This window comes from Wasmannia auropunctata, unplaced genomic scaffold (assembly GCF_000956235.1).
Source record: "Wasmannia auropunctata unplaced genomic scaffold, wasmannia.A_1.0 LD336106.1, whole genome shotgun sequence".
Taxonomy (NCBI): Eukaryota; Metazoa; Arthropoda; class Insecta; order Hymenoptera; family Formicidae; genus Wasmannia; species Wasmannia auropunctata.
Genome location: NW_012026784.1, coordinates 2,153,928 through 2,170,706, shown reverse-complemented (window position 1 = coordinate 2,170,706; position 16,779 = coordinate 2,153,928). Strand labels below are relative to the sequence as shown.

Below are 16,779 nucleotides of genomic sequence, written 5' to 3'. Positions count from 1 at the left end.
GCTCCGATTTAAAAAAAATCCATAATAATTGCAGTAGTACGTTCGAAGGATCTCTCTCGGCTGCAAACGATAACGTTTCAAATACAAACTTTTTCTTATTCTGAATTTGAAGGTATCAGTACTCTTTCCAGTAATAACGATAGAGGTTCTTCAATGATCATGCACGAAATAAAATTCTCTTCAACTTCATCGTCAATAGAATTCTGGCGGTTAATTCTGGTGAAACGTCCCTCGTTGAATTAACCACCCCCCCCCCCCCTATTGAATTGTGATAAATTACCGTAATTCACCGTAAATACCCCGAGCTAAATTCTCTCATACGCGCACAAAGATGAATTCTATCGACGGAGGTGGCTCCGAGCACAATGGCTCCTTGAAATTCTTTATTTTCCCGCGATTTTCTCGATCTTATTGAAGTTCTTCGAAAGTCGTTAAAAACCCACGAAAAGAGAGAGACAAAGAGAGAGAGAGAGAAAGAGAGTCTCTTTCAGTCCTTCCGATTTCCTTCAAATACTCCGCGTCTTTCAGAAGGCTCTTCTGTCTTACGTCTATCGCTCGAGCCAGCGACAAGCGGATTTTTTTTTTAATGTGCCAGCCAAACGTAGTCCCTCGATCGTCACCGCGGAAGGAAAGGGGGTCGAGAGGGCTCGCACACGGGGAATTCATCTCAAGACAACGACCCTTCCATAGCCCTTTTTCCCGTGCCGGAGTCTCGCACGCGGGAGCAGAGGCGGGGGGCGACTCTCATCTACGAACTCCGTGGAGAGGAAACGCGACGTCCCCGGCACACTGTGGCGCGACTCGGCTCGACTTGACTCGACTCCACCTCGCTCGCCAACGTTTATCAAGTCGAGAAGTCAATGCACTCCCCCACGTAGCGCGGTTGTGCGCGGCCGAAAGCCCGTATCATACTTACACGGGACGTGTGCCCCACTTTCGCCGCGTTGTACAATGATGACAGATTCTTCGGTTGATTCGTCGTTATACATATCGAGCACATATATATAAGAACGGAAAGAAAATTCGGTAATAAGTGCACACGTGGAGATAATCTCTATTGAAAAATAAAATTTTCTTGCGCGAATCTTGCGTGAATTTTAGAATATAAGGAAATTCCCGTGAGTGAAAAAAAATGCTTTCTTCTCTGTGTAGAAATTTCTATAAAAGAAAGAGAATAACGTGTATGCCTGAGATATTCTATTTAAAGTCGATCCATTTCGCTGAAGGTATCCGCGTGAAACCGGCTTAAGTCGTCGCGGAACATTGGATGACTCCCGGCCAAGTATATGTTCCCGATGTGTTGCCACGGGATGCACCGTAAGATACGCATTAATTGGAGAATCGGCCGGAATTTACGTGCGACCGCGCGCGCGTTGTGCGTGCCTCATGCGTGTCGCTGCGAGGCGATCTCGTGACTCGCCCAGTTGTACAGAGAAGAAAGATCACAAGCTGAGACGAGCGTTCCCTATCTATTCGATATCGCGCCGATATGTTTACGAGATTTGTGGCGGTCACGGAACGATGGGTACCGATATAGAATTGATCAGGCTGCCTTCGACCACAGAAGCGTATACACTTTCATTCTGGAGTTAGCTATATAAATCCGACTTTTATTATGATAATTTATTATGTAATTTACGTAATTTTTTAAATAAAAGTTTCGAGAAGCAAATAGATCTTTGCTTTATATTTCGGTCTTAAATTTTAAAAATTGCATCTAAATAATAGAGCGATATCCTTTCAACATTTTTAAATAAATTGTACTTTAACAATGTTTTTATTCTAGGAATTGATTAAATGTTAAATTAAAGATTAAAAATTGTTGATGTTAAAAATTAAAGGAAATCATAAAAAATTCCAATCATCTAAAATCAACTCTGTCAAACAGTTTATTATTTGATGTCTGATCCAAACCAGAAATGGGATATATATAAATCACTGTGTATTGAGTGCATCACAGCCATGATAAATGGCAGCTCGCGTTTCTATAAACATGAAAGTATCTATAAATTCTATCGCTACTTCGGATCTGTGTATGCAGGCAAGGGCGTCGAAATCGATTAGACACGCAGCTGCTCCGAAAAATTCCACACGAAACACGCGTTTCGGCATGCTAGAAAGGAATAAAGCGCGTCGAAACCTGATCGTGCCTGCAACGCCGGTTGCCGGGTGAAGGAAACGATCAGACTTCGAATCCCGAAGAGGTGACGATGCATCGTGCTCTGCATAAAAAGCACATCTATACCGATCAGGAAATGCAGTTACAAGCCGAGCCTTTTAATAGATTTGATGTAACGTACTGCGCATTTATACGATCCTCCTTCGTTTCTTGCAAAAAAAGTTCAAAATTTGACTGACACGCTATTTGCGATGCAGCCCGAGAAACTGGAGCTTACAAAAAAATATTGGAATTTAGAGAGAAAATTACGTCTCGAATAATAATCATTTCGCACGAGTTCTATGATTTTAAATAAAATACTCCGCATATATCTTCATTTTAATTCTCACTGAAAAAATTCTCGCAGAGGCTTTTTTCCTCAATTCAAACTATGACCGATGCATAACTGTCTTATACGAATGAATGCCGACGTTGCCGATACCCTGTTACATTTTAGCGTCTTCGGATTGCGCAGGATGCGCGTTTCTGCTATGCGAGAGTCATCCGTGCGACGACCGGAAGTAGGCGTAATAACGAACTCCCATCGGCCGTACGCGTCGGGAATACAATAACTTGTGTGCGTGGGACACAAAGGCCGTTCTCTCTCGGGAACGACACAACGCGCACGAATTCCGAGAGCGCTTCTTCCGAGCCTGTTCTTTTTCTTTTATTTTTTTTTTTAGAGAGATTTTAAGCGGCGACCGGGGCGACCCGACGCATACCAGGTCATTTGAGAGCGACTGCTCGTTAAAAGTTGGCGAACTGCGCACGTTCCCATCAGGATAATAATTATGTGTTCGTCTCACAAAATAAGTCCAACTTCAAATACGTTACATATAAAAAAATAAAATATGCAGAAATGAAAATGTGAAACGGACAACTGTACACTATGAGTTTTTCTTCTATCTTATTTTTAGCCATAATAAGTATATCTTTATTTATTGTGGCGATCGTGGCGCGAGAGCTGCGCGTTGGCTTTCTGTGCCAAACACCCAGATTCAAATCTATTCAGGACAATATAATTCTAAATCGATTTTGATCGATTTGTGGAAGCGATCGCCACCTCTCGAAAGGCAAAAGCAAATCACCGAGAGTAACTCTGTCTAGAAGGTCTCCTTCTAATAGACTGTTCAAAACCGGCGTGAAACTGCAGATCTCATATATCTGCGGATATATGTAGAAGAGATTGTCTACGTGCTGACAAGCGTTTATAGCGTATGAAGATTTTTAAACTAGATGTAAAATATAATTAAAACTTTAGAAATTAAACGCTGTAATGTTCTTGACCGTTTCAAACTTCACAGAGTCTCCTTCAGCTAGCGGAATTAAAAACGCGTGAAGTTGGAAACGTTCTTGAATTTTACCTAATGATTCAAACTAAAGATTTAATTACATTTTACATCTAGTTGTTTATTATTGTGTGCTCGTTTCTTTGCCGTTTTATTCATATTTTTTTTGCTTTGCATACACGAATGATTTTGATCTTAGTTAAGATCTTTATTTAGCTTGGCTTATAATCGAATATAAGATGTACTCGATTTAAATTGGTCAATTCTAACAACTATACCACTTATCACTATGCAATTTACAATTGCATGTAAGAATTGGCCAATTTAAATCGAGTAATTCTTATATTCGATTTTCAGATATAATCGAATATAAGATATACTTGATTGCAATTGATCAATTCTTACGACTACACCTGCATTTAACTACGCTTACGCAATTGCAGACCGGGCTTTACGTTTTTATATTGTCATGTATATTTTATTAAAATTCATAATTTTTTCTTTTTCGCGATCTCTTAATTTTGACAAAACAAACAAGTATTATTGTTCACATGAGCTTGGTTACCCTTTTCTCAATTTTTTGATTCGACGATTCTTAGCATCGAAAATCAAATTGACCATGATCTTTTACGAGATCTTTCCAGTGAGTTTGAAACGTTTGGAAAAGAAGAATCGTAAGCATTTTTCCACATTTCGCGTGACACGTGGATATCATGGGAACCAATGGTTATCTTAAAAGTGCCGTAAAAATACCATATGTTTCGCACAGGTTCGTAGAATGTAAATACAAAAAACTGTCATTGTGTACAGACGTGCGCGCGTGCGCGCACGCGAAAAGTGCAATTATTTCCTTCGTAAGAGCTATTTTGCAGCTAGTTTTTTCTGCGAGCAACCGTATATACAATATTTTATCTTTGACGCGTATAAGCTTTAATGTAGCTTCGAAGTAACAATTTACAGTTTCTCGAAAAGACGCGTGATCAAAGGCGCGATTCCCCCCCTCTCTCACTCTCTCTCTCTCTCTCTCTCACGGTCCCCCCGTCGCCGCGTCTCTGGTTGGCACTTACGCGGAAAAACCCGGTGATCGGCACGCGGAATATCGCGGAAGAGGGACGTTCGTTGACACGCCGAGACACGAGATCACGACGACGCCCTCATTAAAGCGCGATCTCGCGAATAAATTCACGAAGAGCCGTACGATCGAGGCTCTTACAATCGGGCCCCCTCGATACGTACGTTACATCGCCGGCCCACGCCTGCCCATATAAGGACTGCCCACACGCGATATCTATCGTCCAAGGTATCGATGAGCAATTACAGATTGAGAGGCTGACCTTGGTCCGGCAGGAAAACCGTGTGAGAACCGGCTGCACGATCGTCGATCAATCTAGCCGTTTTGCCTCTCGACAGATTGATTTTCCACGCGCGCGTGCAAGCGGGATTTAATACATAATATTAAATTTAATTAATTGCAAAAGTGTCATTATACGATATATGAAGGTATACTAACACTTTGTATACTATGTTTAATTGGGAAATAATTCCGACGGAGGAGTAAAAATTTCATTAAAAAGTAAGTAAGCAAATCCCGTAATCCGCCTACGAATAGTTCCAACTTGGAAACTCACCGCAACGAGATCACCTAGAAAATTTCTTTCCCACGAGCAACGTGACAATGCGAAATTGAGGTCATTCGCTACGTTGCGTAGGAATTGCGGCGAATAAGATCAGTGAGGTTAATCAGATCGGAAAGAAAACGATAAGGTCGCCCATTCCGGCGTTAACCCGCGACAGTCTCATAAGCGAACGACACGATTGCAACTGATTGCTGAACACTATTACCATACATCCATATGTATCTTTCCGATCTGGAAAATAATTAACCGTCGTATGCGAACAGCCAAAATGTTCCGAGGAATTATTCCAAGTAGAATGTCAACGAAGTTCCTTTTATAATTAAATGTATATTAATGAACAGTTGCGCTGAAAGAATGAACTATTTTATAACGAGAGATTTAATTAGAAAAATATACTTTTCTTAAAATATTCAAGTATCTTGATACTTAAGTAATAAACAAACGAATTAAATTTTACTCAATTAAAAACTCATTTTTTTTGTGGAACAAGCTCTCATTCTTTCAATAAACAATTCAATTCTTCCAATAGTATTTCCAGTTATTTTTAATTCTAATCATCGCTGATATCATACGTGCAGTAATTTTCAAGGTAGAAATTATATTTTTAAACTTCTGTAATTTTTCATTCTACAATTTTTCTACAAATTCTTCAGCATTCGCCATTTCTTCTCCCAAAAATGGAAATTACCATTACGAAAATTTTTATTCTTTAAGATAACACGCAAGCTCATTTGAGAGACGCGTTCTATTTGAAACGCAACGAAAAAGTTCCTGAATCGCGGAGAGTGTGTCACTCGTGAACGACGGCGCGACGTTGAAAGTTCAGGTGTGAGGGACCTTACAATTAGTGAGATCTCGACGGGACGAGACGAGACGCGGTCGTTTACGATCGTCCGTGATCTCGCCGTTGCGTGATTGAGCAATGACAAAGGTTTTCGACCACGCAACAGCGTCCCACGTGCATCAACGCGTCGTGAAGCGCTTAATTCCCCGACGATGATCCACTAACGATGACGTGGGCGACATAAAGACGATATCGATAAATTGAAATGAAAATGATCGGCGTTACATCCTGAACAGAAACAGAAAGAACGAAACGTATGTACAGATGGTTATAGAGAATTTTCGGACCTTTCGTCTCAGTTAATAATATCATCAATTGTTCCAGATCAAAAGATCTGTAATATAAATATAATATAAAAATATAATATAAAAATAAATGTAATATAAATATAATATTTAATATATTCAAGAGCGATTGTAACGATAAAGTTGTGATACATTCACCGTGGAGCATTCGGATGAAATGAGATGCGTGAGATCCTCTCGCGATCACGTGTAATCCTGCATTCTAATGTCGTATAATTATATGTTTCACGTGATATTATATTCCCTATTTCTCGTGTGAATTCTTTCTAATTAGCTTTTGAATAAAATATGTTTCAGATTTAAAAAAAAAACCTGATTTCTCTCTCTCTTTCCACAGCTTCGTCCGCTCTACCCCTCCACTCCTATCACCGTTTCAAATTAACACCGCGCCTCGTATAACGAATCGCTGATTAACGCCAGACGTACTTAGAATTTTATCTTCACGTGCGATGGCTTCTTCTGCGCGCGCGCACGCACAGCCGGGAAATTCCTTTCGGCTTGTCAGAACGACCGAAACGGCGCGCGATTAGAAAATTAACGCGCGGCGCACCTGCGTTACGATCGTTACGTTGGCGGAGTTGCGTGAAAAGCGGCACGCGATGATGATCCTGTGGCCGAGCACGTAATTCCATGCTATAATCGCACGTGAAGGAAACTTCTCCACCTTCCTGATTATCAATTGCAGAGATTAATTATACGAAAGAGAGAGAAAGAGGGAAAAAGAAAAGGAGGAAAATATCCCCGTGCACCAAGTATATAATCGCGTGTGTGACTTATCCGTCGTCGACGTACTCCGACCTTGTCGATTACGTTCTCGCGATTAACGATCGCGAATCATTACCGCGAACCATGTTATCCCCGCGCGGTGGCGGGAACCACGCTCGCGTTTCGCTCGTTTTAATTATGCCCATGCGACCCAATTACGTCGCGCCCGCGCGCTTAATTGCGACGACTTCACTTCCGACCGATATCGACCTGCATCTCGATCCGCTCTCGCATTTTCCCTAGTTTTCCCTTCGCTTATTGTTGTTAATCGAGACACGCTTTCCCTCCCGCCCTCCTGCCGTTCGGAGTTTAATTGTAAACTGAATTTTTGCCATTCCTGGCAGTTTAAGTGCCGCGTAGCTCGGTTTTTTTTCGCCAGGGGACGAAACCGAAGGAAGGATTTTCCGGCGATTGTTTCGCAAGATAATTACTCGGGGAAGGGGGGAGGGAGCTTGGGAAACTCACCTCTACTTTGTAATTTCGATACACGCGCGTGATACTCGTCGTCACGGTATTTCCTAATCCATCTGGTTTTTATGAGGGAACTATCATTTAGCCTTTGCCGCGTAAAGGGTATAATTAAGTACATTAGGCGTAATCGGCGTCAGAATGATGGCTGGAGCGCTTTGTTTCAGGCTCATTCTCACATACATGAGCGTAGATATAACAATAACGATTCGAAGTAAGGATAAACATTTAAAATCTTGATACAACGTTTCCGACTTCGCCGGCGCGTTAAACGCGATTTAGTAATCTAACGACTATCATCGTTATCGGTTTTGACGACTTATTTTATTTTATCGTTATTATCGGTGCTATCTCTTATCGGCGTCTCAGCCGATTTATATTAGACGACGACAGCGCCAGCGAATTCGGGGAAAGTCTCTCGTACACTGAGAAAAAAGTCTAATAACAAATAAAAATAGTAACAAATAATCAAGCCTAGACGATAATTACTGATGCCTTGATGAAATTCAAACAAATGTTAATATAATCAAAATTAACTAAATGCTAATTTCACTTTTGTAAATATTAATAATTAATAATTACTACTAAACGGCTGGTTACTATTATGTTTGATTCACTAGATAACCTGCACCAATACGTCAAACAAAATACATTTGGTATAGCTACCACTAGACTTTTTTCTCGGTGTACGTTCGGAGAAAAAAAAAAAGTGTAAACTCACGTTTTCGGGCTGGGACGAACGCCTCTGCCGCGGCACACAGAAGAGCGGCACGCCGCTTTCCCGCTTCCTCTCCAATATAGCGGCTTCCGGTTTCCCCGTTGGAGCACCAAGACGTAACCTCGACGCGCCCGCCGCCGGCCGCGTGGACACCTCCTCGCGCAGCTTCTCCTGCCTTGTTTACACCACGTTTCTCTCGGCTCTTCCTCTCTCGCACAAATCACGAACAAATCAACAACGAATCGCGCATCCGGCGATCACTCACGCGGCTCCGAGCACCACTTTTCTCCTATTTCCACGCTCGATCCACGTCACGAGTCTTCAGCTTTCTCCCTCGTTCGTTCAATCCACTCAATCGATCGTTTCGATTCACGGTCACTCTCTCGTCGCGAGCATAAACAAAACGTTGCGAACGTACGCTGCGACGTATGTCCACAGTAAACAACGCGCGGCGGGGTATATGTATACCCTACTTTCGAAAGAGGCACGCGCGGACAAGTGTGTCTTCTCACCGTACTGACTTCAGGCGACTTCGGGGATTCGATCTCACCTGATCTCACCCGCGTCGCGTTGAACGTCGTGGATGCGTGGATCCCCCGATCCGATCCGGCCGGCAGACTCCTTTGTTTATCGCCGCCGTTCTCGGGGCCCCCGGCGAGCTCCGGACGCGCTTCGGTCCGGTGTGTCGCACAGTCGTCCAGTCGTGAGGTCAGCCGCGCATTTTCGAGTCAAAAAAGTCGAAACTGACGCTCGGTGCACTCGGCTTTCCCCTTTCGCTCCTTTTCACGCCTTCCGTTTTCGCCGCGCGGCGAATCTTTTCGCACAACAATCAACACGTCGCGCGCGAGAAACGAACGCCGAGAGGGAAGATCCGCGCCGACGAGAGAAAGAGAGAGAGAGACCTCGGCGCGAGAGCGACGACACTCAACAACGACGACCAGTTGCGCTTCCGCGGGACGACTGGAGTACTGGACTGCGTTCGCTCGACGCTCACGCACGGCGTTCGCGTACGGCGGCGCGCGCACCCCCACCCCCTACCATGCCGCTCTCGTTAGTCGGCTCCTTCGTTTCGCTCCTTGTATCCACGCCGCCGGCAACAGGCGCCGCGTGTCCGCGCCATGGTGACTCGTTGCTCGAGTGCTCCGAAGCTTCGTAGAATACGTGGATGCGAGCGAACGATGGCTAACACAATGAGCCTGTTGTTTTCAGCCGCGAACTTCTTCCTGCAAACTTTCGACACGTAAAGAGGTAAGGGAAAAAGTGGCACAAAGGAAAAAGGACTCGTCCGCGTGACGAATCTGTGAAAAAAAAGAAATTCGCAACGCTACGATCGTGCGGGATTCACCCGACGAATTTGTCGCGCGCGTTTGCGTTACAACGCGATCGTTTGAGACTTTTCTCATCATTTTTAATACGCGTATTTTTTTTTTTTTTTTCAATGCGATATTCGCTCTCAATAACTTCAAACAGTTGCAGTTCAAACGTGAAACGAGTGAACGGAATGTCGTACTATGTTACAATTACGCGGCGAAACACAGCACTGATAATAGCGATGAATTGATTTGGCTTCTTTGACACTCGTGATGTTCGAGCACGATCAAAATCTGCACTACTACGATGATATTTCGACGCCGCAAGCGAACGCGCGTGACGCACACGGACGGATGTGAAGATCACGTATGTAAATATCTCAATTACTACCAATTCCGTAGAATGTAATTCCGAGGTTCCGTTCAAATTCGTACTATGCAAATCGGATACGATTATCTACCACATCCTAAATCAATCGAATGCTGTTTTCTATTAAATGTAGCACTGATATGTGTAACATATACGAAATATGATACGCAAATATTCTGTAATAATTTGTGACTAATGGTTGACATACGAGTCGCAATGTTTATCAGATAATGCGGATTTGTCACATTCGATACTATATAATTTTACGTTTCATAATAGACAAATAAATACCGAATGATTGATCAGCGTGGAGTATCGAGTAATTTATTGATACGAAATATCAAATATAATTATAGAATAATATTAGTACGAAATGCTTGTATCTCGTATGGCAAATGAGACCCCGGAGGCAAGAACGCCGAGCGCAAAATGCAACGTAATTGTTTTAAACCGTAATCGCGCCCGTAGCTCGTTAGCTCGTTATTTCCGACAAATCGCGATTTTTCACGCAATCGAAATGAGATTCCGGGATTCTTGATCCGGTTCTTGGCAGGCTGCCAGATGACTCGACGAAACGCTCGCCCGTCAAGATCAGAGGGGCGCGCGCACGAGCACGATTCTTGCGGGAGGTTATTAAAATCGAATTAGAGTGTAAGCTGGCAAAAAATCGACTGGCGACGATCGAAATCAATTTTCCTGTCCCGATGCACGCGCACTCGAAACTCTCGCGTGCAACGTTAATGGATATGCGTTACCGAGAGCAGCGGGCATTAGTCAGAGAGTTTCTATGGCGACTTGCGCTCGTGAAGGAAAAAAATTAGTCACCGATGCGAGACTGGCGATTACACGAACAGCGGCATAACTTATTAGACAGTAGATTTATGACCGGTACACTTACGTCGTGTTTTCGCTATACGTACACTCGTAATTGCAATTCTGTGAAGTCAGCACCTTGTTTTTAAAATCATAATTAATGGAGTTCTGTCTTCTCCAGAGTAAGAGTTTTAGAATTGATTAAGAAATAAATTAATATTTTAATTTCAGAATTTCGATACAAATAGTATTTTAAAATTGGAATGTTTTTTGCGTTATTTATTTCTTAATTAATTTTTCACATTTATTTGTCTAATACAAAACGTAAAATTATAGAGTGCTATAATTTGACTTTTGAGAGTCTTATATGACATGAAATGTGTGATTTTCCGTACATCACTTCTGTCATAATTTATTAGTAACAAAATCGTTGAATTAAAACGTGTAATAAGCTCGTATAAATTTATAGACTATCTTGCTGAGTGACCGATTAATTTTCTTCGCATTTCTATCGAGCGATTTCCAAGAATCGAGTATTTTTTTCCGGTTACGTATGCGCAACCACGTGTTGCGTGTGTGTGAAACCACTGTTGGGTATCTCCGCGTAAACAATAACAATTCACGTCGACGTGAAGATTTTGTGAGCCGTCTTTCTACGCGCAATCTGTGCGAGCATAACGCTTGTTTCTGATTATAGCCTCTCATCAAAACAATTAAATGCTATATATAATTATTTCCTCGTCGTTACGGTACTGTATACCGTACGTTCCGCCAACATTTTTCTGACAGAAAAAAAAGCACGGGGAGAAATTCAATCGTGTAAAAATCAATAATGGATTATTGTCTTCTCCATAAAACAAAATTTTTGCAATCATTCTCTTTTCATCAATTCCGTACTTTTTTGTGTAAGAATATTCGTAACATTAAAGAAATAGAAATTAACGCGATATGAATCTCAATCGGAAATGCGTACATGCATGTATTGCATTGAATATAATTATAAATATTGCAATAAATACACATATATTTTATAAATAAATTTGATAAAATATCACATTCACGTGTTCTTTCATAAAATATATTCCTATTTAAAAAAGAAATTTTTTCAAATGCTCGTAAGACTTTCGTATGTGGTATATATGAAGGAATATGATTTTAAAATTGGTGCGTAAAACCGAGCGGAACATCGAGGCTGGATTTTACGACGCCTGTCACAGAAACCGCGTGTGGCGTGGAAACCACCAGGTCTGGCCAAGATCAGAGAGAGGATTCCCCAGATAGACGCCTGGATACGCGCCCGTTCCATACTGCCCCTGTTTTCCATGACACGGGGGCCACCCACGCTAATTAGTCCATTATCATTGCGCGGCCGTCACTACCGTCAACTCGTCGTCACTCGCGTTTACCGTTCCTCGCGGTGGCGTCGACGGTAGACGTAACTTTAATGACGGTGTACCTAAGGCGTGACCGCGTATGTGTCTCGTACCCTTTCGGAGCGCGTGGATTGCTAACGACGCTCGTTAAATCGTGTACACACGGCAGAAGCCTGCGCGCGTCCGGGAACAAGCGGCTAAATTGATTTAACGCGAATTTCCCCGAGTAGGAATATCGGGAATCGACGTCGTCTACGATCGCTGATGCTCTTGGCGACGCGACGAAGAATAAGGAGAGAACTGGAAAAAGTAACGCAATAAAATATGACAATGCAATAAAAAAAAAACTATAACGAAATTATCCCACGTTATTCAAAGATCGTTCTCAGTCCTAAATTTATTTGCGATGAGAAGCGGGAACAAATGGATTCATTCTCCGTTCTGCACGCGTTTCGCGAATAATGGAAGCGCGCTCGTTCGACACCAGGGTGATAATTCGCCCTGGCCTTCGCTTCATCGCTTCGGGGCGTCGTCCCCCGGTCTCGTGGGACACTGTATGACGAGGATCCTTCCGTGCGTCGTCGTGGCGACACGACCCGGCGCACCCATCGTCACCACGTGGCGCGGGCACGGACCGTCGGCGCGTGCCGGGCGCGTTTAATTTCGCTAAAACCCGGCGCGAATAATAAACTGTCGACAGCGGCGATGAAAGCGGCAAGACGGCGACGGCCTGGACGGCAAGGTCTATACGATGGTTGTATTCGAGGGAGAGGATTTACCGCGCGTGTGGGCGTCCGCCGTGTGGGAGTGCCGCCGGACGGGGGGGAGAGATGGGAGACACATCGGATGGACAATACAGCGTGCCACATACAGCGTGCGTGTGTGGGTCGTGGTTTCCTCCCTGGAGCTGAAACTCAGAATTCAGAAATCGGTAGCGATAAAAGGAACAGGCGACAGTTTGGAGGACAGCGCGACGGGAGGGGCGAGGGAAGTGGCTTGGGCGTAGGACGCGCGGACCTGATTAACTTCCTCATCTGCTAAATGCGCTACATTGACGCTGATAAGGAACGCGTCGTAGAAACGGTCGAAATTTGTTCTCGAGCGAATTCCTTGGAGAGCAGATAGATAAATTGGAGAGAAATAAATTATACGAAGAATTGGGGGGTGGGGGGAGACGCAAAAAAGTTCGGTGAATAATGTTTACGCAGGCTATGTTAATTAATCCGATAAGTTCGAGTGAAAGAGGTAAGGTCTCTCGAAGATAGATCAAACAGCGCAACATTTCGCTAATTAGTTAATCCTATCGAACGGCACTTTGAAGGTTTCCTCGTAAAGCACTAGCGCAGCTGTCCTCGAGCAATTTAATTACGTAAGCGCCGCGAAAAAAAAAGTCTTATCGAAAACTTGCATCTACAGAACGACGTCGAGTGTTCGCGTAACTTTCGTATAGCAACTGCGAGAAAATTACCGAACAGTAAAACAATCTTTATTTACACAATCGTGTAATATGATTCAGTACGGTATGCTAAATTCCTGCTGTACTTCTGCTTCCTTCTTCGATTCAGGTAGCTCGTAGAAGTCGTCCTCTTCCTTCGTCTCGTGAATATCGAATATCGGTATCGGTTTCGACTTCCGTATTGCCCTCTCTATTTTTCGCAATACCGCAATTTCATCCGGAGTGCTTATAAAATTGTCCACTCTGCAGTCCTTAACGCTACCGACTCTTCCGGTTCTACCACATCTGAAACCATGTTACAAACTGTCATATTTATACGTATAAAATATATTAAATTTGTATATACGAAACTTCTATCGCAGCTTCGTATTGTTGTTTCAAGTGCGTAAACACATATGCATCGGATTTGCAAGAGACACGATAAATACAGTAGATATTGATAGCGCACCTGTGAATGTAGTCGGCGGTCGCAGTTGGAAATTCGTAGTTCAGCACGTGGCGTACCGTCACGGTGTCCAAACCTCTAGATCCGGCGTTTGTAGTGCACAACACATGGCACTTCCCACTTTTGAAGCTGGAGTATTTGTTTTGCCTGTCGTACAACGGCATGTCGCCGTTCAGAGGTACCGTTTGTATGTTGCTATTGTTCAGGAACATGCTGACCCAATTGCAAGTGCTGTTGTTATTGTTAAAGATAATAACTTGCTGCTTGCCGGCTACTTTCGGTTTAATATATTTCAGAAGTTGGGTCGGTTTGTCGCTTGGTCCTATTCTTATAAATTTTTGCGGCACGAGAATGTGATGCAACTTATCAGAAGTCACGTGTTCCAACGATTGCACCTGCAAAAAAATAAAAAATAAAAAAATAACGCACGATCCAATCTAATGTTATCTTAATTTCGAGAATATCTTAATACCGCCTTACATCTATGATATTCTTCAAAACCTCTGACATTCTTGACGGCATTGTTGCAGACGCTAATGTGAATTGGGCGCTCATTGGTAATGTGTTATCTTCCACATTTTGTACAAAACCGAGCTGAGAATAGTATTATATTATTGCTTTTAGATAGTATATTATATTAGATTCTTTTTTATAAACGTTAAAAAAAACAAACATACTGGCACCCTCTTCAAGAATACTTGCAGCTGTTCTTCAAACGTCTCATGAAATAGAGCATCCGCTTCGTCCAATACAATGTGTCTAACCATGTTCAATTTATAAATCTTGGTTGTAGTCAACTTGCTGATGACGCCAAAACTAGCTACAACGATGTCGACTTCGCCCACAGGTGGGTCTAACATCATCTTTTTTGTCTTCCCACCGGTAATGGTTTTTGTGCTAATACCGAGATACTGGCATATCTTTTTCGCTTCCAACTGTGCAGAGAAACGTGTGATTTAAAGATGCAAAACCTCAAAATGAAAAACTTTACATTTGTGATACAAACCCCTATTTGAAACGCCAATTCTCGAGTAGGCGTCACGATCAGTCCCAACGGGGAATTGTAGCGGACCCCCGTTAACTGTTTCCATTTCAAAACTTCGTCTATCATCGGCAGAAGGTACGTTAATGTCTTCCCACAACCGGTTTCCGCCGCTATGACGGTATTAGCGCCGTTTATTATCTTGGGTATCCCAATTTTCTGTATCTTCAGGGGTTTCGTTATACTGTATCTTTTCAGGATATCTACTAGCTGTCCATCAAAGCCAAAATGCGCAAAAGAATCATCCGCTTCTTCCTCCCCTTCATTCTTTTTTTTAAACGATTCGCCGTACGCCTCTTTGTTAACCTAAAAGTTTCAAAGCACACGTACTAAAGGAATTATGAAATAAAAGCGACACGGGGGAATAACAGAAACCTAATGAATTGTAAGACGTACGTTCGTGAGTGGATACACGTAGAAATAATCCCCTTTAGACTTGTAATGATGCCATCCATCGGTAATCAGTGGTATCGGTACGTATTTGGGATACGTTTGCCCTTCATAAAAGTTGAACTCCTTCCGTTTGCTGACGATTATCGGCGTCTTCCCCTTTACATCTTTTGGTGCCTCGACGCGCTTGACATTACCTTTCTTTTTAGAACCCTTTCTCTGTGCGGAACACATTAGCTCGATGTATACACTGTTCGTACGATGATATAAACAACAGGGGAACAAAGTGTTATACTTACGTAGCACCTCTGCGTGAACTGAATATATCCGGTTCTGTGGCACAAATTACAAAATCTGGAAAACATTTCTCTACAATTAAATTGTGCTTTACGCGAACAAGCGTTGCCGAGAGCACGCGGTATATACTAGGCCATTGATATCTTGAATGCCGGGTGACGACGGTTTCTTTAAATCATGAATGATGTGACATTAACAAACAATTGATTCACAAACGCATAAGAAACTACTTCCTAAAAGATTGCGTATAAAATGTTTATGTTTTTTTTTAATGTAAACGTTCCATTTAGTTATGAGGTTATCGGTTATAGAACAGACCACAGTGGAACGTCTCGCGAGTCTCGTGATCCTCGCGTTTTAGGTTAGGTCGTCACGTGCACCAGTGCGCCTCTATGTGTACAAGGCGTGCACGTTGAACTACTTTAACCGTGTCCACGAGTGCATCCGATAACATGTTACATATCATATGAACATCGTTGGTTCTGTTCCGTGCTATATCCATAAAGAGATATGTATGCATGTAAAACATGATTAAATTCATTAAATGTATATCAACCGTTTTTATTGAATAAAAATGTAGTTAGAGAATAAAACTTCTAATTCTAGTTAATTAGAAGAATTCAAAATGTATCGTAATGATATATGTATATGTGTATACATATATATATTATATATATGTATATATATATACATATATACATATATACAAAATATTCAAATATTAAACAATTTTATTACATTTTTTGTAATGTTATATTTTGTGTTGTATTATATTACAATTATATTTATTCACATTTCTTGTTGATTACTTCTTGTTCTACTAATTATAATGTTTATCATTAGTTTTAAAGTATCATTAAAATACAATAAATTAACATCTGCTTACATGAAATGTTACGAGTACGTGTAAAAAAAAAGAGGAAAATAACTGACATTTTTTCCCTAAATTTCTGATATATTTTTTAGTTAATATATATTTAAATAAAAATAATTTAATGAAAAAAGTAGCAATATACAATTATTTAAATTTAATTTGTGCTTAAAGTTACTATATAGAAACAAAATTTTTCACATTAATTATTTCTTAATAAAGAAAATT

The 16,779-nt window shown here is 41.9% G+C and overlaps 2 protein-coding genes across 2 annotated transcripts in view; one reads left to right on the top strand and one right to left on the bottom strand.

The window, feature by feature from the left end:
- The first annotated feature begins 9,279 nt into the window (after positions 1 to 9,279).
- LOC105452117 (coiled-coil domain-containing protein 170) overlaps positions 9,280 to 16,779 on the top strand; it is a 34,448-nt gene continuing 26,948 nt past the window's right edge. Inside the window, exons 1-2 of the mRNA XM_011692974.1 lie at positions 9,280 to 9,432; positions 9,655 to 9,861. Coding sequence (XP_011691276.1) covers positions 9,802 to 9,861 — 60 coding nt within the window. The 5' untranslated portion in view covers positions 9,280 to 9,432; positions 9,655 to 9,801. The remainder of the gene's footprint in view (positions 9,433 to 9,654; positions 9,862 to 16,779) is intronic.
- On the bottom strand, positions 13,515 to 16,060 carry LOC105452100 (probable ATP-dependent RNA helicase DDX28). The gene is made up of 7 exons (XM_011692958.1): positions 15,683 to 16,060; positions 15,390 to 15,602; positions 14,958 to 15,299; positions 14,629 to 14,886; positions 14,432 to 14,545; positions 13,955 to 14,346; positions 13,515 to 13,791 (listed from the first exon to the last, which is right to left on the bottom strand). Exons 1-7 carry the CDS (start codon positions 15,746 to 15,748, stop codon positions 13,563 to 13,565), a joined length of 1,614 nt encoding a protein of 537 aa, XP_011691260.1. The 5' UTR covers positions 15,749 to 16,060; the 3' UTR covers positions 13,515 to 13,562.